At 49.3% G+C, this 22,486-nt stretch overlaps 2 protein-coding genes across 12 annotated transcripts in view; one reads left to right on the forward strand and one right to left on the reverse strand.

Moving 5' to 3' along the window:
- Window positions 1-4,292, forward strand: part of LOC125940238 (uncharacterized) — a 12,985-nt gene extending 8,693 nt beyond the window's left edge. For 4 of the 8 annotated variants that reach the window (XR_007463465.1, XR_007463469.1, XR_007463464.1 and 1 more), the window contains one exon: window positions 3,364-3,978. Coding sequence is in view for 1 of the 8 variants with exons in the window: in XM_049656097.1 (XP_049512054.1) it covers window positions 3,556-3,772 (217 nt within the window). In the remaining 7 variants the exon portion in view is untranslated. Of the gene's footprint in view, window positions 1-3,267; window positions 3,316-3,363; window positions 3,979-4,179 lie in introns of those variants that run through there. The other 4 variants (XR_007463470.1, XR_007463466.1, XR_007463468.1 and 1 more) reach the window with 4 other exon arrangements.
- Window positions 1-22,486, reverse strand: part of LOC119464527 (uncharacterized) — a 73,585-nt gene that overhangs the window by 16,604 nt on the left and 34,495 nt on the right. Inside the window, exon 2 of one of the 4 annotated variants that reach the window (XM_049656102.1) lies at window positions 4,362-4,627. The exons of the other annotated variants lie outside the window; for them this stretch is intronic. Coding sequence (XP_049512059.1) covers window positions 4,474-4,627 — 154 coding nt within the window. The 3' untranslated portion in view covers window positions 4,362-4,473. Of the gene's footprint in view, window positions 1-4,361; window positions 4,628-22,486 lie in introns of those variants that run through there. 4 annotated transcript variants of the gene reach the window in all.

The following is a 22,486-nucleotide window of genomic DNA, read 5'->3' on the forward strand; positions in this document are numbered from 1 at the left end:
CTCCATTTTACCATTTGTCCAGTGGTCGTGACCACCCCACCTGTGGCGGAATGGGTATCCGTCTTGCGACCATTGGAGAAAGGGCACGACTCCAGGGATTTATGCAGATGTGGTACTCTTCCGGCATCATACCTAGTCCTGTGAACAGCGGCATTGCAGCTGAAGCGATGGTGGCATCATGGCGGCATAGGCATCCGCCACAGAGTCAACGAAGCGGACTGTAGCGGTATAGCCAAAGAGGGGCGTGTAAATGTACAGTTTAGTTGACAGAGTGGCGGCTTCGGCAAGACAGGGTGCGGAGGGCGTGACGAGCAAGTCCACTTACAGCGGCCCAGACCAATCAGCTGTCCCCGGCGGTTGGTCAACCGAGACAGGAGATCCCGAATATGAGCAGGGCACAACGGAAACGTCCACGTCAAAGTCTATTTTCAATACAAGTGTGTAACCGTTCACATGTACCACGATGTGCCGGCCTTGTTCTTGCCACAACTCGACGGAGAGCAGCTGGATGGGACTGAGACACTTCGTCCCGGAGCGGCAACCTGATGCGAAAAGTCTTCGTTTTCCGTAAAATTTGCAGGTCACTTTTCGAGCACGATAGAGTAAGCGTGAATGTTGTTCGTTGCTGCCGTAACCGCACGAATCTTCAATCCGCCTGTATGGTCCCGGTGCTGGTTCTCTCTGCTTTGGTAGCTTCCCGAAACTGTAACCAGGCCGTAATCTTGGTTTGCTTTCGCGACATGGCGTTGACATTGAGGTAACCCAGCTGAGAGTTTCCGGTTTGCAGTTTCTGGGATTTTCGGCGTCTTCGTGCTGTCTAGCTTGAGTGAGTGCGGCCTGTAGCGTCAGTTTTGGGTTCCGACAAAGCTAACCAGACAAGCGAGTAGTTAGAGCATACCGACGACAAAGGGGCCACGTACGAGGCGTTCGACGTCTGCAGATGATTATTTCCATTTTTTTCACCATATTCCAGGGCGTAGAGTGCAAGGCGTCCACCGTTTCGCCAGGCATCTACGTACGTCAGGGAAACTGACTGCATTCGTATACTTAGTTGCCGGGTGCACGAACTGGCCTGTTAGTTCTTCTTTCACGACTTCGGATGAACGATAGGCCTCGGCGGTCTGTCATAGGCGAAGCAAGAATTACCCATGGCAGTACAGAAGCGTGTACACCTTGGTCTCTTCGGAAATGGCAGTCAGACACCACGCCAACGCATATAAAATAGAGTTATATGCTGGCCACTGACTTGGTTCGTTAGTGAAGAGTGGCGGAGAGCGATGCTCGCAGTTACCAACGGAGTTGCGGGTTGCTCAGCGTTCGGCATTCTCATGACATGAAGTGGCATTGTTCAGAGTGTGGTTGAGCTACCCTGAGCTCGCCAGCAAGGAGCAACTGCAGCGGGTTATTGCCGTGACTCGAGAACCCTGTTTATTCTCATCACACTTATATATACATTCGGAGGGCGCCACCATCCAGTCACTTGGGCATTTCTTTTGTACCCTCTTCAGTAATCTTACTGTACTGAAGGCGATCAGCACCAGTGGTAGTAACAGGGACCTAACCAAAGGGAGGGTTAGGGCGTCTAACACCTACCGAAATTATCGCTGCGGCGATATACTGCTCAGCACAACTTACATATACGTGTGTCATTATACATATCATATCTTTATACAGTCGACTTCCAGTAATTCGACCCTGATTCTCATCAGGGTCGAATTACTGGAAGTCGACCGTATAAAGATATGATATCAACTGACAAAAACTGATCCAACATCAGGCGGGTCGAATTAAACTATCTGCAGAAAAGACATCAAACATACTATTCATTTGCCAGTATTTTCTTGATTCTAATAGAGCCTCCGAATCAAATGGGCGACTGCTTTATATTTGTCCAAGGTAGAAAGCAAACGTAGAAATGAGATTAAAGCGCCTGCACAAAACAAAAATCTAAAGCGCACACTATTCTTTAGCAAGAAAAACGTGTTTTTGGCGGCCTGTTTCCTAAGACAGCTTCACCCGCGTTTTTTTTCAATACATCCGTGTTACGCAGTAAAGAATTCAAACGCCGTGAAAGCGGTTTTGGCTTCTTATCCTATTGCACCGTGCAGGCGGATTCTGGGTCCATTATCCGTGAAAAGAAGGCGGCGCATGAGAATTGGGTAAAGAGCACAATTAGACATTGTGAGTTACAGTTATTACTTGACATGCATGCCTAAAATAGGGCGTTTTCGTTAGGAGATGTGACGCCTGTTCACTGTCCCCTAAGCTCCGCGGAGACAGGACGCTTGTGACTATCGGGGTCGCTACTGGGGGTCACCATAGGAGTCAGGAGCTTGCGTGCTGACTGGCCAAGCTTGAATTTTCCGGCGAAGAGCAACGAAAGTTTGGGCCCGTAGAAACTCCTGGGTGCCGGCCGAGACCTTCGGTCGGGATCGAATTGACCGAAAATTCGAATTAGGCGGAGTCGAATTATTGGAAGCCTGCTGTAATAGTATGTCATCAAAGGACTTGGTTCATACTGAATATAAGTGAGAGTATATAATGTTTCGAAATAGCCGCATTCATCTCTGAAACCCCTCCCGAAAATAATTCTTGGGTACCGCCCTGGGTAGCAACACAATGATTGTGACAGGAGAGGATGGCGATGACTGGTTTCTGAGGCGCGCACTCACTCGTTCATGCACTCACTCATTCACCCTTTCTATAGTTTTGACAGAGCTATTTAGGCAGCCTGCTGTCAAGCTGCGTTAAGAAGTCATAGTAGGGCAAAACTTTTACGTTAGTACAATACGCATGGAGAGTGCGACTGAACAACCATTTCCTACTACCAGGGTCCTTCAATAAGGGACCCTGCTACTACTATGTTGACAATGAATCTGACTACCAGTTGATTCCGACCGCCACTTGCGGTTTACTTTTTCCAGGTTAAAAACATTTACGTGCCTTTTCGCGTAGTTAAGAACAACTGTCCTGGAAGCTGGCAAGATCTTCGGTATCCGTCCAGCTGTTCACCCTGGTACAAAGGTAGCAACATGTGGTGTCTGAGTTGACCTGCTGATCCCCGAGGGCCCGACTGCAGGCATCTGCTCTGTCACTGAACTGCGTGGCCATTCGGGAATGCACAGTCTCAGTCGATACAACAACAACGGAGCCATGTTGGTTGCTGGAGTCAGGTTGTTTCTTTTGTCTGTACAGAGCCATGTGGGTTGCTGGAGGCAGGTTGCTTTCTGTTGGTCAGTACAGAGCCATGTTGGTTACTGGAAGCAGGTTGCGTTGTTTCGGCCTGTAGTGAGCCATGTTGGTGGCTGGAGGCAGGTTGCACTATTTTGGTCCGTACAGAGCCATGTTGGTTGCTGGAGGCAGGTTGCATTATTTTGGTCTGTACAGAGCCATGTTGGTTGCTGGAGGCAGGTTGCATTCTTTTGGTCTGTACAGGGCCATGTTGGTTATTAGAGGCACGTTGCGTTGTCTCAGCCTGTACAGAGCCATGTTGGTTGCTGGAGGCAGGTTGCATTATTTTGGTCTCTACTGAGCCACGTTGGTTGCTGGAGGCAGGTTGCATTATTTTGGTCTGCACAGAGCCATGTTGGTTGCTGGAGGCAGGTTGCGTTGTTTCGGCCTGTACAGAGCCATGTTGGTTACCAGAGGCAGGTTGCGTTGTTTCGGCCTGTACGGAGCCATGTTGGTTGCTGGAGGCAGGTTGCGTTGTTTCGGCCTGTACAGAGCCATGTTGGTTGCTGGAGGCAGGTTGCGTTGTTTCGGCCTGCACTAGGCCATGTTGGGTGCTGGAGGCAGGTTGCACTATTTTGGTCTGTACATAGCCATGTTGGTTGCTGGAGGCAGGTTGCATTCTTTTGGTCTGTACAGAGCCATGTTGGTTATTAGAGGCACTTTGCGTTATTTCAGTCTGTACAGAGCCATGTTGGTTGCTGGAGGCAGGTTGCGTTGTTTTGGCATGTACTGAGCCTTGTTGGTTGCTGGAGGCAGGTTGCATTCTTTTGGTCTGTACAGAGCCATGTTGGTTATTAGAGGCACTTTGCGTTATTTCAGTCTGTACAGAGCCATGTTGGTTGCTGGAGGCAGGTTGCGTTGTTTTGGCATGTACTGAGCCTTGTTGGTTGCTGGAGGCAGGTTGCGTTGTTTCGGCCTGCACTAGGCCATGTTGGGTGCTGGAGGCAGGTTGCACTATTTTGGTCTGTACATAGCCATGTTGGTTGCTGGAGGCAGGTTGCATTCTTTTGGTCTGTACAGAGCCATGTTGGTTATTAGAGGCACTTTGCGTTATTTCAGTCTGTACAGAGCCATGTTGGTTGCTGGAGGCAGGTTGCGTTGTTTTGGCATGTACTGAGCCTTGTTGGTTGCTGGAGGCAGGTTGCATTATTTTGGTCTGTACAGAGCCATGTTGGTTGCTGGAGGCAGGATGCGTTGTTTCGGCCTGTACAGAGCCATGTTGGGTGCTGGAGGCAGGTTGCATTATTTTGGTTTGTACAGAGCCATGTTGATTGCTGGAGGCAGGTTGCTTTCTTTTGGTTTGTACAGAGCCATGTTGGTTGCTGGAGGCAAGTTGCTTTCTTTTGGTCTGTACAGAGCCATGTTGGTTGCTGGAGGCAGGTTGCTTTCTTTTGGTCTGTACAGAGCCATGTTGGTTGCTGGAGGCAGGTTGCGTTGTTTCGGCCTGTACAGAGCCATGTTGATTGCTGGAGGCAGGTTGGGTTGTTTCGGCCTGTACAGAGAAGATAACAAAGCATATGCAAAAGCGAGACTTGTGGCCGTACCTTGCATATTATTTACCAATGTAAGTCTACCTAGCACATCACTCAAGCAAGTTGTTTCATATGAGGTTGATAATACTTTCAACTTACGTTGGATTTGCGGTTATATAATAGTGAAATTCCTGAATCGAATACTTAAATATTTTCTCATAGATATAAAGTTTGCATGAAGTTCATTCGGTAAAAACAGGTTTATTTACATCATCCCTGGTAGCACATAATGTTGCTACAACATTGTAGCAACGCCGTGAATGTTGGGCTTTGCTGCAAAAAGTGGGGCAACATATGGTAACATTGGTGCGATCTTTACAAATGCAGTACAACATTTCTCTGTTTGAAGCAATGTTGGTGCAACATTACAAAGTGATGTTACCCCAACGTGACTAATAAACGTCGCCGCAGCATTACCCAACCAATTTTACTGCAACATCGACATGCAATCAGTGATATACTCGAAAAAAAACCGCTTAACCTTGTACTCGGCCGCGCAAGGCTTGAAACAGCGAAGCTGGGTGACCGTGGCCGAGCATTTTCCGGAAGTGCGCGCGTACTTTTCATCTTATTACTCATTTTGATGATAATGTCTTTTCGCGCATCTCGGACTTACAGCCGTCACTGCGCGTTGCTTTGCACAGCTTGCAACACCGACACCGCGTTCCAATGCCGACACCGCGTTGCAATGCCGACAACGCGTTCCAGCAGACCCGCTCCGTGAATGCGTCTCTCTCTCTCGCTTTCAGTTCCTTTAGCTCTCTTCCGAGCATAGGGCGCAAAACCTCTTCTTCACTTCGCAGAGCATTGGCACGGGCTCGTGCGAATGCGCCAGCTGTAGACGAAGACGCTCGAACGCAATCATATGGTTCGCATAAATGCATGCTCTGCAAGCGTGGATGTATAGCCTAGTGGTTACAACGCTCGCCTTGGGACCGTGGGTACGCGGGCTCGAATCCCGCCTCGTCAAGGAAGTTTATTTCCTTTTCTTTCGTCATTGCTGATGATGATAGTTTACTGATACGAACCACAAATTACGGCTGAATTTAACAGCTTCGCTGTTCAAACATCGAAACGTGCGTCTGTGCACTTGGGGAGGATCACGTGCCTCAAAAAACGAAGCAATAATTCTGAAACCAAAAATTCTGCCTTTAAACTAAAGTAATTGTTTAGAATTTCTCGGCCAGTACTGAAAGATCTTCAATCGCAGAGCATGCGCAATCTTGCGCCTCCATATAGACCTACACCACGGCGCTACGTCACGAAAATGGGGTGGCGCTGTCGTTGGAATTTATTTTCGCTTGGTAGGCACTCCGCCGCCGAGCCGCCGCCCGTGTCGCGCCTACCACAGCAGCCGCTCGGTTTCGCGGGTGGTTGTGCAGTTCCATCTGTGAGGTCTTTATTCTACGATTTTACAATGAAAGAAACGCAGTATGTGGACGAGCTGAGTTGCGTCGAAATACGCAAGAGACGAAAGTTTTCATAGGTTTCCTGTTGATGAAAACCGTCGCAAGCAATGGGCCGCCGCGGTAAAAAGCGAAAGTTGGATTATGATACCAGATCATCCATTATGCGCAATACATTTCGTAACCGTTAAGCTTCTCTTTTATTTTGATTGGCGTGCATTAGCCGATCTTAGGATCGTTACGATCTTAGGATCATATACGATCTTAGGATCGTTATTATAGCGTGCCATTATAATTGCTTGCCGCACTGTGGAAAAGCTAGATTAGGATTAGCCTTGAATGTAGGTCGAGCGAGCAGATGCCCCACAAAACACTTCACATTCGAATTTGTTTTCATCTCAAGGAATTGAGCCCCCAGCAGTGTAAATATCCTATAACACGTTCACATACGCAGGCAGCAGGGTCACAGCTGCGTTTATTGCAGTGTGGAAGTCATAAACGCGCCTAAACGTGTCAGTTAAATTTCGAGCGCGAAACAAAATGTACAGTGTTAGTACAGAGTTGGAGCGATCGGACGGCCGCGTACAACAGCTAGCTCACATAGCGCGGGCCTACACAGGCGGCGTCGCCGTAGAGCCGGTACCTCGCCGGTCCCATCACCGAGGCGATCGCTTCTATCATGCACCGCTCACGGCGACGTAGAAATCGGCTACAGCTTGTTCTTAACATGAAATAGCGCTTAATAGAAAAAATGTGGTTGATCCCTCTTATATAGGAATCGGTATAGAACACGAAAGTGAAACGTGTCTTCACAGAAGTAGTGTAATGTTTATTGCACATTGATATATAATGTCTATTGGTGTTTTGTGGCTAAAGCGCCCTTAGGCGTTGATGCACCCACGCTGACGCCTGGTGGCACGTCTCCTCCATCACGACTACCAACGTCGATGACCATGAGCAACCGTCGTGCATATGGAAGCTGCACTACGCTGCACACGCTAGCACAACGCGAAAGACGAAGCACGTAACTGACACACTAATACAACGCGCAAGACAAAGCACGTAACTGAATCGTCACCGAGTCAAATCAGCGCGTACAGCGCGTCGTAATTGCAGCCTCCGCGATCAACTTCAGAAACATTTTCAGAGCTAATTGCGGAGGCCACGCTCCGCTGTGCTGAGTACGGTGAACGCCAGCTAGTAGTGCTTCTGCGAGAACGCGTTGGTAGTGCTTCTTGATGCCAGCGTCCCTTCGAATGCTGGCATCGAGGCGTCGTAGTGCTGAGACCATCGAAGCGTTCACTGTCGGTGCGCGTTAGTGTCATAATGCAGTACTTCTCTTTTCTGCTCGTAGGCGGCGGCACCGCCCCGAGCAAGAGCGCGGGTACACGGAGGAGTGTTAGATATATAAGGCGCGTCTGTGTAGCTCTCTGCAAATGCGTTTGTGGCGCAATGGGTTAAACGCTCGGCGATCTATCGTCGCGGACCGAGAGGTCGTGGGTTCGATTTCCAAATTTTGCATGTTTGTGGAACTTTTTCTTCTGGTTTCTTTCTTTGTATTATGTTCGTGTATGTTCGTGTGACGTATTTCCGTGACGGAAATACGTCAGTGAAGTCTTGGTGGACCCCGGCATAAAACACTTTCGTGTTAAAAAAAAACTCGAATGTGCGCGTGTTTCGTAAAGCAGCGTCCCGTGCTAAACCACTGGCGCGAACGGCATTTCGTCTCGCATACGGGAACCAAGCATCGGCCGTCTCAACGAGGCGGCTCGGCTGGCTTGCAAGTACTACGTTTCGTTTGCTATTCGCACCAACGACACCAACAAAACCAATTCATTTAAGCCCACGTTAATCGTGTTGTCAAAAATAAGCGCACAATGATGAGCAGCAGGCCAGGTCGCAAGCACTGTCGGCCGTCACTGCGGCGGTCAACGAGCTAGGCCTAGCGTCTCGTTCGGCCGTATCCCGATGCGGGCGAGATGCAAGAACGTGCACTGGGTGCACATTAAAGAATCTCATGTAGTCAAACTAAATCCGGCGCCCCCACCACTGTGTGCTTCATAATGAAATCGTGGTTTTAGCTCCCTCACCCCATTAAAAAAAGATGCGCCATCCGCGTGTGCAAGCGGTGCATGGCGGCGAACGTGGGCGGAGCCAAACGTTGGGCGGAGCCTACGCGACGTCGCTATAGGGCCTAAAATATATCGACGGTGCCTACCGCTGTTTACAAACATGGTGTAGGTCTATACCTTTCAACTAGCCCGGCTCGCCATGATGATAGAGTATCAAAACTTTGTGCGCACGTGCCGACGTAGCAAGGAAGTCACGGACTTGAAATGGTACACAGCTATGGTCCCTGAGCAGTACTGAAGCAGACAAGAGGCATACAAACCTTGTTTTCATTAAAACTGCTGACCTGAATCGTATACCAAAATTAAGTTTGGCCTTCAAGATCTGCATTTTTTTACCCGTGGGTGATGCGTTAATTTGGACGCCACCTAATCAGGCCCGTGGTTGGTGCAATAAATCTTCGAGGCCATCACTCTGGATTATGTTCAAAGCACGGGCGCCATATGGCGTATTTTCGTCTCTTGCAATCGTTTATAGCACTTGCAGTATAGAAAAGCATTTCCTTAGAGATTGGCATTTGTTACTGCGAGAAAGCTAGCTGTTACCAAACATGCGGAGCGCCTTTTGTAAGAAAATAAACTTATTTCAAAACATGTACTCATTTCAAGCATGTTCTCACATTGTGCACCGCAACATCTAGAAACGTGCTGTAGAAACTTCTTCCTCACTCACCTGCTATCATCATCGTGATCGTCATTGTTGTTCGATAAAAAACGCCATGCTTGCTCATCGACCGCTCTTCTTGCGTGATCCTTGCGGGTTTCTACAAAATGGTGCCGTGAAACCCGGGAGCTGTAATAATTAACGAACGAACAGCCCCCAGGACCGACTGACGATGAGCCCACACACAGATTCACCGGGAAGAGCGGAGTCAACGCTACCGACAGCCCTCATCCATCCACCGACAGCCGCCAGCTACAAGGCGGCCGAGCTGATCATGGATAGGGCACTTATCAGAAGGACGGTAAACCTCATTTTCGACGATATCGACACGGCGCTCAGTGAGGCCACAACGACTCAACTGCACCGCATGAGCAGCCGGCTCGAAATGCTTCATGATTTGTTTCCTTGATGGAAAGATTGAAGTGCTCACTCCTGAAGACGAAATATATGAAGAATATACCCTTCAGGTAGATTACAGCGATAAACTGGTTACACTGCAGTATAAAATCAGATTTGCTATTGGGATGACACAGAGTGTAAACAGTGAAGACGTGTCACAGATCTCTGGAGATCTCTTGTGCCTTGAAGCGTTGCAAAACATACAACCGGTAAAAGATTGTAAGACCAAAGCTACAAGCCATGGCTGCATTGAAGGAGGTAAACGAAGGAACGGCATAAAGACAGAAATCTTCAATGACATGGAAGGACCTACTGAAGACAATATTGTCGTGTCTAAAACCGGTAGTAACATGGTTAGAGACTTGTATGACGGAACCGAAGATAGCTATCCACTGACGTCGTCATCTTGGACTTTGGAGACGCGTCGAAAGCACAAGGACGAACAAGTAACTCTTGTAGTCACAGGGATACCGAAAGAGCCTTCGCACAGTGTCCAAGACATGAGAACGGATAAAAAAAATCACCGCATATCCACGACGTGAATGATGAGGAGTGGGCGAAGCACCGGGGGATCATTCGGGTAAACCAGAGCTACGGACGAGAGAGAATGAGCGCGCGCGTCGGGAACGAACGCTCTTGTGCACCGCAGCGCCTCTAGCTACGGACGAGAGAGAGAGAGAGCGCGCGTCACGAACGAGAAAGAGAGCGCGAGCGTCGGGAACGAGAGAGAAACGAACGCCCTTGTGCACCGCAGCGCCCCTAGCTACGGATGAGAGAAAGAGCGCGCGTCGAGAAAGAGAAAGAGAGCACAGCTGCGCCTCTAGCTGAAGCGGCGAGTACTAGCGTGGTTACGACGGCGCGACGGGGGACAAGGCTCGACCCTAAGGAGCTTCGCCCCTAATAGCAACACGCGGTTAGACGTCTCTGATGAACAGCGGAGGAGTTCACGAAGACCTCATTTCCACCCAAGAGTCACGGTGCCGTCCCGGAAAGGGAAAGCATACTCATTGTATTGATGACCACGAAGGCGCATGCATGAACCGAAGCGAAATGAATTCCAGCCAGTACTGATGCCGACAACAGGAGGCCCATCGTCACTGCGCAATCAACGTAGAAGAGCGTCTGCCCACAGCCCTATCTCCCGCTGTCAGAACTAAGCATTTAACTCTCAAAAAACCCTACATGGTACAAACAAACAACGTCCGACCATTAAGACTATTACTGCCGCAGATATCCAGAAAAGCAAGGACAACGATGCATCTGAGACCGGGTATCATCTGCGCAAAATCAAAGCACTGCAAAGACGGAACAAGGTGTCCGTATCGCCGATTGCTTTACCGAGGCTACGCTTCTCTTGACTGTTCACACTGTTTCAAGGAAGATTAAGCTACGACAACAGAATACAAAAGCGCTAGCTACTGATGTTCAACGTTGAGCAACGTCGTCTAACACCACTACGTGTGCACACCAGAATTGACACTACGAAACAAAGTACAGCTGTGCATTCGGTAAGACAACAAGGACAGGGCACAGATCCTGGTGCATACTTCGGAGGAAATGTAAGAGCACACCAGCTCACCCGCACAGAAAATCCGGGACCTCCTATCCTTTGGCCTGTTGAAGATACAACCCCAGAAAAGACCAGAAGATGCAGCGCAAAGAAAGGATACATATTTTGAAGTCTCGCAGGGAAGCATCAACAATTATCAACACACCATCCTACACGCATTCGAGAGAGGACGCCTCAATCATACGAAAAGCACAAACACACACATTACTCACACCACACTATACGCATTATATTAACAGGGACCCAGGCTCCCCCACTTGTAAACAGTGCGGGGCCTATCCATCAAATAAACACATCTTGTGGGAGTGCCCTGCAAACGCCATCTTCAAAAAGACAATACTTTCCAAATTATCACACAACCAGCGTCCTGGCAGCTGGGAGGAGTGGACCACTCCCCGACGAAGGTTTCAAAAACTATGGTGGCCGCTTCTTGTGCAGCACGTCAAGAACGTGCTGGGCCAGGAGGCATGAGCCTACCAGGAGGCCCGGACTTGGGCTTTAGTTCCTTCAGGGCTAATAAATGTTATTTCTCTCTCTCTCTCTCTCTCTCTCTCTCTCTCTCCGGAGTGTGTTAAACCGATTAGACAGCAGACCGTTTTCAGAGACAAAGATTCTTGGACCGTGGCTCCACGCGTTGCAAGCGACGCGGGCAGTGTTACAGTCCATGAAGTCGACTGGCCTCAGTGACCGATTGTGATGTGTTCGACAACCGCACGTGTTCATACTGCGAGTACTTTCTTCCCTCTCTCTCCTTTCTTTTCATCCCTTTAAACCCCTTCACCCGTGTAGGGTAGCAAACCGGCTGTGCTTCTGGTTAACCTCCCTGCCTTTCCTTCTTTTTCCTCCTCCTCCTCCTACACGAGCCAGTGAACAACGCCTCCCGCGCGAGGTTTCTTTCGCATTATCTGACCGGCCTGGAATTCACAATCGTTTTTGTGAGGTGTAACTGGACTGTCTCTTTGTCAAGGACACGAAAGTAGCCCTTCATGTTGCGGCGGGAAGTGTGTAGAAACTACTTCCTCGCTCACCTGCTATCATCATCGTCATCGTGACTGTTGTTCCATTAAAACGCCATGTTTGCTCATCGACCGCTCTTCCTGTGTGGTTGTTCGCGGGTTTTTACACGTGCTTTCGAGCATGTCCAATCATCATGGCCATCGGTACTTGTGTGTTTACGTATCACGTGCGTCTTAACCATCCCTAACCACGTGTTTTGTGCTGTGCTTATATAAGCTCACACCTCGCAGCGAAATTTCCTTTCTGTTCGAGTCGTCAAGTGAACAACGCAACCGTCTTCAAGTGCTACTCAGACGATGGCTTCCAGAAGCGTGAATGAACGTGTTGAGCTTTTCCTGCTTTTTTTATGGGATCTGTGTGCATTATCAGGCTTTTCTGTCCCAGCTGAAGCAAATTGTATCACTGTATGCGCATTTTCTCCGGCGGGCGAAGCAACGAGTTAATCGAATAAATTAATGTTTCACGTTTGTGGAGCCCCAAATAAAGGAACAAAATCGCGGCTCGCAGGCGAACCAGCAGGCGCCATTCCTTTCGCGGAATGGGTGCACAGAAAACCCGCGATGGGTATAAGAAAGAAATATTTCATTTTTATTGTAAGTTAGAGTCGCTGTATCATTTTTTTAACTTATTAGAATTATTCAGTCCGATAAATTAAAAAGTCGCAGGTTTGCCCGAAAGGCGAAGCATAAATTGCGATAGCAAATTTACGAGTAGAGAGCTATACGCAGTAGGGATAGTAATTTTATCGGCTGCATAAACTTGGGCAAATCCGCTTACTAACTAAATTAACAAGCCTGGTGTCAGCGCGCACAAGCAAACATGAATAAATCACACTCGATGGCCGCAGACAAGCACTGTCAAAACATTGGCGTGAGCAAGCGCGGCAGCAGCAGCGACTGAAGGTTCGTGCAGTCTATCGCTTCAACGGAAACTAAGCGGCGAAAGCACAGCGCATACAAAAGTAAGAGCCGTGTGGAAATCACTTTCAAGATACGGTGCGCGCGACAGCCCTCAGTCGCATAAAGTACAAGTACGCCGTTGATGGCAGAGTGGAAGCCGCGCCCTTTCCCTCCCGCGCTGCCTTCCCGCTTTCCTCCTTTTGCGTGGGAGATTGAGTCGCCAGTTGCCCTTGCGTCCGGTCGCAAGATACGCATTTGGTGCCGCAGCTAAACGTCGCCTCCCCTCCATCCCATCCCGAGCGAAGCTGGCGCTCTGGTGGGATTTGCTATGTTGGGGTTTAGCTATATATATATATATATATATATATATATATATATATATATATATGGGAATTTGCTATGTTGAATTTCGCTACAAAATGGTAAACCGACCCGACCCCTTCGCTACGTACTCGGGAAAGAGGCTTCGGCGCCGGCTCGGAGTAGCACAATGGGGTATTTTTTAACACTTACACAATGGCTATACAATGCCCGGCTCTGAAAGAGCTGGCTCGGCGTCCACGGGCGACCGCGTTCCTAGCGTGTTCCTCACGCTTTTGTACGACGTTCCCAGACAAGAGTACTTGAGCAACAGGGGTATTCTGTGTGAGTCCACCTAGTGTACTGTCCGCTTCGGCTGTCGCGATTGGCTCCAGCAGCAAGAGCGAGAAGGAGCCAGCCAGTCTCCTTGCTCGTACAGCTGGAGCCAATCGCGACAGCCGAAGTGGACAGTGTACTAGGTGGACTCTTACAAAATACCCCCCCAACAAAGCTCCGTATATACAACCAACGCTAACGCGAACTCCTCTCACACCCCACTACTCCGTTGACCTACTTTTTTCGTAGACAAAGCGGGAGCCCGGAGAGAGCCAGTGGCACAGGCGGCCGAGGCCAGAAGGGCTGCACGCATGCGCCTCAGTCGGAGAGCGGGCACACGCACGCAGTCATGCGTGCAGCCGCCAGTCTCCCCCGCCATCGGGCCGCCACGCCACGCCCTCCTCGCCTCCCCTCCATTTATCAGTGGCCCTGCCATAGACGCACGCGGAGCTGCCGGAGGGGAGGAGCGAGGGAAAGAGCGTGTCAGCATTCAGCAGCCGAGGCGGAGGGACGCAAAGAAGCAGCGCCGCCGGACTAGCCTCGCTAGCCTCCCAGAAGGGCTCTACTCTAGTCGGGCGCAGCGTCCAGCAGGCTTGTCGCGCTAGCCTCGCAGCCGGGCCCAACACTACTCGGTGGGGGGAGGGGGGGGGCATAAAGGAAGGTCGACTGGCGTTGGAGATGAGCTATAGCGGGGGCTCAGCCGGGCGGGAGGGAGGAGGGGCCGTGCGCTCAAAAAGGCAACGACGCGTGAGCTAATGCTGATGATGATAGCTTTTTCTACACGCGGACACGATCATCGGGGACCTAGCCCTTAACATCGTCACTGTAAAACACCTGCCTCTCACTTGAGCTCCCTTTTGAAAATCCTCAAGCCTCGATCATCAGCCTGATTTGGCTGTAGATGCAATAACGCTGCTGAAAACCCCAAGAGGGACGCGAATAGTTCATATGGATGGTACAGGCGCGTAGCCAGGGGGGGGGGGGGGGCTAATGGGGCTCCAACCCCCCCCCCCCCCGAAATTTTTTCATGCCGGCATGCACCGCCGACCAAAACTACCACCGACGCCGGGAATCATTCTGCATTCTGTCTACAATGTCTTTTTCGCGCTCGAAAGACATTTCGGCACGAACATTGCGAACTCGGGCTGGATTTCGTGGCACCTGGGGTGGATTTCGTGGCACCTAGGGTCACTTAACGCAAGGAGCCCCATCCGAGCACAAACTTTCAAGGGCTTTTCGATAGCGAGCGGGCGCGTTGCGGCATCTCGCAGGGGCCGAGGAATCTACGGAGCGCATGGATTTCAATTCCGAAACTTTATGGGTATAAAGTTCTCATAAACTTTTGACGCGAAAAGTGCACTGACATTTCCAAAAGCGGGCTTTAAAAGATTTTCAATTCTGGAACCTTATGGGGTTAATGCTGTTATAAACTTGGACCAACATGCGTGCACTGGAGCCCTCGTGTCCAAGCCGTTACAGAAATGAAAGCACGCGCTCGCAATCTTCCACACACACGAAAATAATAAATATTACCGTGACTGCGAGCTAGCAGCTGATAATTTTCTCCCAACATTTTCAGGAAGCGTGCCCAATGTGATCGATCAGCTGGACCAGGGCAGGCAAAGTAAAATATGAGAAAACAGGAGAAAGTAAATGGCCTATTATTGAGGAAATTCTTTTTGCGGGCTACAAGGTATGGCTCTCCGTGGCCACAGGGACAGTGGCCCTATGGATTTAAGCATAGCCCCCGCTGAAGGTACAGGTATTTTCAGAGCGCTTCTTCGCATGTGAACTGATTGTGGAGATACATATCTGAAAACCATTTGGAAAGTTGCCCCAGTAATGCCTCGTATTTAAGCCCAGATGCACAAAACCAAATTATAGAAATTTGTGGCGAAATTATCAAAGAAAGCCTAGTTGCAAAAGCTAGGCTGCTTCTCCATACTTCCTGACGAAACGACGGACATCACTGGAATCGAACAGCCTACTGTTTGTGCAAGGTACCTAAACAAGGATGCCAACGACATCGAGGGAGTGTTTTAGGTTTTAGCACTGGAATAGATGCCCTCTCTCTTTGCGACTGCAGGTTCTATGTAAATGTGTACAAACTGTTCCAGATTCTAGTCACCCTTCCAGTGACCACTGCCAGCGCAGAGAGAATATTTTTAACAAGAGTTTACTAAAAAAATGTCACAGTTTCGCCCTAAGGGCGAAGCAATGAATGCGACAGCAACACAGCAATGTCATACGAAGTAAGGTGAGCGGCTTTGGTAGCAATATGAATTGTAGTAAACATGAGCTGATTAAGTAAGCAGGTGTGCTGCGGCGTAAGTAGACCGACATGAAGAGAGACTCGATGACCACGAGAAGGCGCGTGTGAAACGGTGGTGTTGATGAGAAGCGCCGCCCTTGGGCAGCGCGTGCGAAGGGACACACCTGTAGCGCTGCACTGCCGATCCGGGCAGCATTGCATGTGTAGCGTGCGTTGGAAAATGTGGCCCGACTATTACTAACTGTGGTGTGAGCGCGCACAAACAAACATGAATAGATCACACTGAATGACTGCAGACAACGACTGTCAAAACGCTGGCAGCAAGCATACGCCGCAGCGGGCGAAGGTACGTGCGGTCTATCGCTTCAACGGAAACTGAGCGGCGAATGCACGGCGCATAAAGGTCAGAGCCGTGCGGAGATAAGAGACGGTGCGGACGAGCGACGAGCGCGGTTGTTGGCAGAGTAGAAGTGCGCCCCCCCCCCCCCCCCTGCGCTCCCTCCGGCGCTGGCTTCCCGCTTCCTTGCGTGCGCGTGGGAGATTGAGTGCGTTCGCTCTCCGTGATAGCGCGCGTCCCCGCACGCTTCCGCTCGGGCATACGGCGCGCAGCGAAGATTTTATCTATAGGGAACCTCACGGCGACGGCGACGGCGACGCCGACGGCAGAAATCCGGTTCAAGTGTCCATATAATTGCTATCGCAATAAAACTACTTGCGCCCTACAATGTCTGTGGAACGCACGGTTAGACTGGTGCTTCTATACACCCACAGAGGCGTCGGCATCAACGTGTCCGAAGTCACTGACCGCTTCGCTCAACTTCCTCGCCGAGAGAAGTTTGTCCTTTAGATAGCGAAGCAGCAAAAATCAATGCAAGTAAAAAGCTCTGTTCCTTCAGGTCCATAAGCTCGTAATTATGAAAACGTATGACTGTTCGTAAGTTTTTAAAACCGCAGAAATCTTAGCCGTTTATTCTAGTAGTTAGCATCATGATCAAAATTATCGTGCGAATACGAAAATTACGATAACATCAATAACCAATTTTGACCGACCTTGCTCATTGAAAGCCCGGCCCACGCGGCGTTTGCCAAAAACAATCTCGGATATTGGGTAGTTCAACTTGCCACATCATCTGTGGCTTTCGTTTGTCCTTTTCTTTCCTTTTTAGCTACCTGCTTTTATTTATTTTTTGAAACGAAGCAAAACCCTCCTTTAATTTTGGGTGCAGAATAGTTGTTCCCGCTGTGCAGGCAGTTAAATTACACATTTTGGTACTGATTTCTGCATTATTCCTGTATTATTCTACCTGTATGATGCTGTCGCGACCGCTGCATGGCCCGATTACATATCACGATTTCTGCGATCATAGTTTTGTTCTTGCCTAGATCATCTGTCTTTCTGTGCGCAAAGTTTACTATCTCTGACTCCGCAACGTGTTTATTTGTCTTGTTTGACGCATAATATACAGTGACGTTTGCTTAAATACGTAGATTTATTGGAGACTTAGACGTATATTTAAATATCCTGTTGCGAGGTGTTGTGTATACAAGCAGTGAACTTTGTTTCCAGCTACTTTTTTTCTGCCCTTAGCGAGTTGTATCTTCGCATTTGTATATTCCATGCTGTCTTCGCATTTCTAATGTATATTTTGCAGAACTCTTACTTTTATGTGACTGCCACAGATACGAAGATGAGAGGATTGCCCTTCGGAGGGCTTTGGGGCACTTAGACGACAGGCCTTTTACGGAGGAAAAGATCTTGGGCGCGTGGCCTCGTGCGTCTGCTATGTGCAGGGCTACAAAGGCGCTGCTGCGTTTTTTGAAGTGCACAAGCCTGTATGACCGCCTGTGACGAAACTCAGCGATGAACGCTTAACTGTAAATGTGCAACGTGTGAACTTCTCTCTTCCTTCTCTTTCAATCCCTTCTCCCCCTTCCCCAGTGCAGGGTAGCCTACCGGGCTCAGCATAGTTAACCTCCCTGCCTTTCCCTTATGACTTCTCTCTCTCTCTCTCTCTCTCTCTCTCTCTCTCCTAGTTTTTATTTGTCCTCACTGTTGCGAGTATAATCTCGGTGTAATTACAATACACGACCGGTAACAGCTGCTCCTGCGCAATCTATTGCAACGAGGGACAGCGTTATTGAGGTTTTTGTCCTGGCCGTTGCATATGTGCAAAAATGTAAAGAAGGTTCTTGAATGACGAAGATTCATCAAAATATTTGTCCTCAACTTATTCATTTCATGGCCTTTACGTTCTTCATATCAGCTGTATGCACTGCTTTGCTGGTTTCGAACTGATATAGTTCTAAAGTCCGTGTGATATTTTCTTTACTTATTAAATAGACAAAAAAACGCGGCCGCATTGATATCAGTTATTTCTGCCAAAATTTTTGGGACATACGAATATATTCTTTTATGAAAAAATACATATTTTACTTGACAGTGCGTAGCGTTCGATAATTCGTTTGCAGCATCTAATATACAATGGCATTGGCAATGCATTTATTATTCATGTATTTGATCCCTCGACAAATTCTATAAGGAGGAGGCCGCGCTGCAACATGAGCCCCCCCCCCCCCCCCCCCCGAACAAAATTTCTCGCTACGCCACTAGGATGGCATGCCATATTATTTTCGAATAAGTTCTGCGCTCTGGGACCAGATAGCCATGCAGATATGTCCCTGAGGTGTGAAACACTTTATCATTCATTGTAAATGTAGACGGACTTCCCATTTGAAGAAGTTCAAGCAGGCAGTCCTTGCCGATACTCGTAAGCATGAAGGAGTGTGTTACGGGTGCACTTTCATTGCGGCTCTTCATAAAGGAAACAGCCTCAGAACTTGCATACTTACATGCACGACTTTACAGAAGAGATGAATGAGGTATTAAAGGAAGGCATCAGCCATAATGTTTGCTCCTTCAGAGTTCAGCTAAATGCATTTATATGCGACGCGCCTGCGAGATCATTTTTAAAATGTATGAAGGGTCACACTGCCTGCTATGGGTGCGAGAAATATACTCAAAAAGGTGTGTCCTCGAGCAGCAACAACAAGGTTAGTTTTCCTGATTATGCAAACCCTCTCCGGACTCATAAGAGCTTTAGGCTAATGACAGCGTGTGCACCGTCATGATGAATCACGGCGAAAGTGACCCCCACGTTTTGGACAATGTCATCACAGGTGACAAGACTTGGGTGTTTGAATACGACCCCGAAACGAAAAGGCAAAGTGCCAAGTGGCACAGCTCGGCGTCCCCTCGCCCCAAGAAGACCAGAATTAGCAAGTCAAAGTTCAAGACCATGCTGATTGTGTTCTTTGACATCAGTGGCCTTGTCCACCATGAATTTGTACCCCATGGCACAACCGTGAACGCCAAATTCTACGTGAAAGTGCTCAAGCGACTCAAACGAAGGATTCATCGCACCCGGCCTGATATCGGGGGCGATTGGAAACTTCACCATGACAACGCACCATGCAGCCTGCACCGACTTCCTTGTGACCCGCTTCCTGGCCGATTGAAAGATGTCAACGGTCCCCCAGCCGCCCTACAGTCCTGACGTGGCTCTCCCAGGCTTCTTCTTCTTTCTGAGCTTGAAAATTCCCATGAAAGGACATCATTTCGCGACAGTTAACAAAGTCGAAGAGGCTTGCACCAAGGCTCTAAAGGACATTCCTAAGGAGGCCTACCGTGACGCCTTCGATGGTTGAAAATCTCGCTAGAAGCAATGTAACGACGCAGGAGGAGCCTATTTTGAAACATTTTATTGTGTTGTACCGATCAGATCAATAATTTTTTTATCGACTCACTGACATTACTCTTCGGACAAACCCTGTATATTTAACAACTAACAGCTAAACTAAGAACTACGCATGGGCAACTTTTTTAACTGTAGCACTCATTGTGATCACAATTATTACACGTTGACAATATCCAGTACGAGCACAGTACCGTTCGTACTTTACAAGTTTTTCATTGTAACTTCGCAGTTTTATTGCCGCACATTAGGCATAGTAGGGTCAAAGCCGCTGGATCCGTTTATCTGAGTGGGCGTTCTCGCGGAGCGGGGCGAAGTCTCGAGCAGCGGCTGCGAAGTGGGGGAGCGTGACGTCAGCGGTCAACGCCAGCGCGCGGGCCAAGGATGGCGTCGCGTGGTTAGAGAAACGGGAGCAGATGCGCGCCTTTTGTAAAAGGATGGCGTCGCGCGGGAAACAAAACATGAAGATGCTGGCTCGCGCTCTCGGCTACTAAAACACATCGTTCTTCTTGTAGGTGGCGTCGTGAGTCTTCATACGCGGTGATTCGCATATCGTAAACAACCAGCGTAGTGGTTGCCGCGTTGGAGCTCCAAAGCAAACGAAGGTGTCTCAACCGAACACAAAGAATCTCCTTAAGGAAATCAATGTGTCCCAATAGAACGCCAAAGACGGGCCCGTGCTTACGCATTTATAACGAACCTGCAACAGATCATCCCAAATTTTATTTTAAGAAACAATACAGGCTAGATATACCAGGTGTTCAAAATTAAGCATTATGGTTTTCTTAAAGTTAGGCACTGGGAGGCACGTGAAGAGCACCTGCGCAAATAAATTATGTGGCCAGGGGGACACAAAGTGAGGTGATAATTATCGCTGTCAGCAGCCGAATTGACTAAAATTGAATAATTACCTTTTTATTGACTGCAGTAAGAAACACGACTGCCTCTAAGTTTTCAATACAAACATACCCACTTACTGCAGTCGACAAAAAATAATTGTTCAAATTTAGTTAATTGGACTGTTCACAGCTACTATTATCATCTCACTTTGTGCCTCCATCGAAATGCGGCCGCCGCGGCCGGGATTCGATCCCGCGATCTCGTGCTCAGCAGCGCAACGCCTGAGCTGCTGAGCCACCATGGTGGGCTACACGTGTTGCTCTAGACGTATAAAACGCGGGTTTATCGTGAGCAGAAACGGTGAATTTCGATAAATAAGAAAGGCTACTATCATCATCATCATCATCATCATCATGGACAGAAGCTGACTCCCCCCCCCCCCCCCTCAGAAAAAAACCTGGATCCGCCCCTGGCGCTGTGATTGGGGCATATTTGGAACGGTTGCAGGGGCGTAGCCAGCGGCGGGAGGGGGGGGGGGTTCAACCCCCCCCCCCCACTTACCCACCCTTTGTTCTCGTCGCTTCGCGCTGACATAATTCAAGAAACCGGTGCTGCTATCACAATTTCATTCCTGGGCACTTCCGTTTGGATTGGTAATTTACAGCGAATCATGTCTGCATATGGAAAAAACTGTCACGGTGTTTGTCAAGGCTTTGACACTCTGTGAGGTTTTGGCGAGAATGTGGCGGCCGCATACTGAAGCAACAAATGCTGCAGCCGCATTTTAGATGAAGGCGAGAAGGCTCGAGGCCCGTTTACTTATAGATTTAGGCGCACCTTAAAAAGCCCAGGTGGTCGAAATTTCCGGTATACATTTCCGCCGCTTCCCTTCAGGTGCCGGTTAGGCCGCGCTCGCGCAGGAAACGTCTCTTGTTTGCGATTGCGCCCCTACGGAAGGCTGGTAGTTACTGTTGTGTTTTATTGCGATAGCAATTATATGGACACTCAAAAGCAGATTTCTGCCGTCGGCGTCGCCGTCGCCGTCGCCGTGAGGTTCCGTATGACGTCAATGGAGATGAAATCGTCGCCGCGCGCCGCCGAACGCTGTATGTGCGAGTGAAAGGGCGCGAGGGACGCGCTCTTTCACGGGGAGTGAACGCACGGCGGAGAACAAACGCGCGTTCTGCGCCGTGCTTCCTTAAGGGCTGCAGAAGTAGGCGTCTCTTTCCTCCTTTACAATCACCATATATGTAGAGCAAACGCGCCTTCTTCTCACGCACGAAAGGCCGCGGGGGGGGGGGGGGGGGGGGGGGGAAGGGGGGCGACGTTTAGCTGCGGCACCAAGTGCCTATTTATATCAGAGGCTCCGGCAACAGTCACCAACGCCGCAGGCATTTTGAGCGAACGCGGGCAAAACGCCGACGGCGTCGACAACAGTTCTGCGCGGTGTGTGGAATCCCAAACTAGCAATGTACTCCCGAAGGGTTGATGAAAGCAGTGACATTCCACCGATTTGCAACAGAATACACGAAACAGACAGCCGACAAGCATAGATTACTGCTGTGCGCAGTACAGCGTAAGTAAACTCTTGTTGCAGGCACTGACAGTTCTCGTCGGAGTTCACGCGTCCTGAGAAATTGATTATGTGCACTATGCACTGAACAAGACCGGAGTTCATTCCTGCATCACTAGTACACCAATCAGTCGAGATTCTGTGAGGTACAAGGCCGCTTCCTGTTTGCACCGGCGTAAGTGAAGCACAAATGAGTTGCACGCACTACTTAAGCCATATCTATTCTGTGCAGTGAAATATTATGTACAATTCTGAATCTGTTGACGTAAAGGCAAATGACGGCTGCACGCTCGCACACAGCGGGACACAGCGGCCCATGCACTTGCCGCAGGAAATGCAACCCTCTCGTATGAGGGAGCATGCAGGGCGACGAAAGCTTCGAAAAAAAAGCCTTACGCGTTCTTGCGCGTATTTAAGTTTTCTAGCGCAAAGACGCAGCGAACAAGCTATTCCTATGGGAGTAGGTATAGCCTGGTCACACGTGCATTTTCACGCGTATAGCCGTCCTTGACTTGTGAAACGCACTTCGCCCCGACGAGGACGACGCCATCTACGCTTAACGGAGA

Source organism: Dermacentor silvarum, chromosome 9 (genome assembly GCF_013339745.2).
Source record: "Dermacentor silvarum isolate Dsil-2018 chromosome 9, BIME_Dsil_1.4, whole genome shotgun sequence".
In the NCBI taxonomy this organism is placed as follows: Eukaryota; Metazoa; Arthropoda; class Arachnida; order Ixodida; family Ixodidae; genus Dermacentor; species Dermacentor silvarum.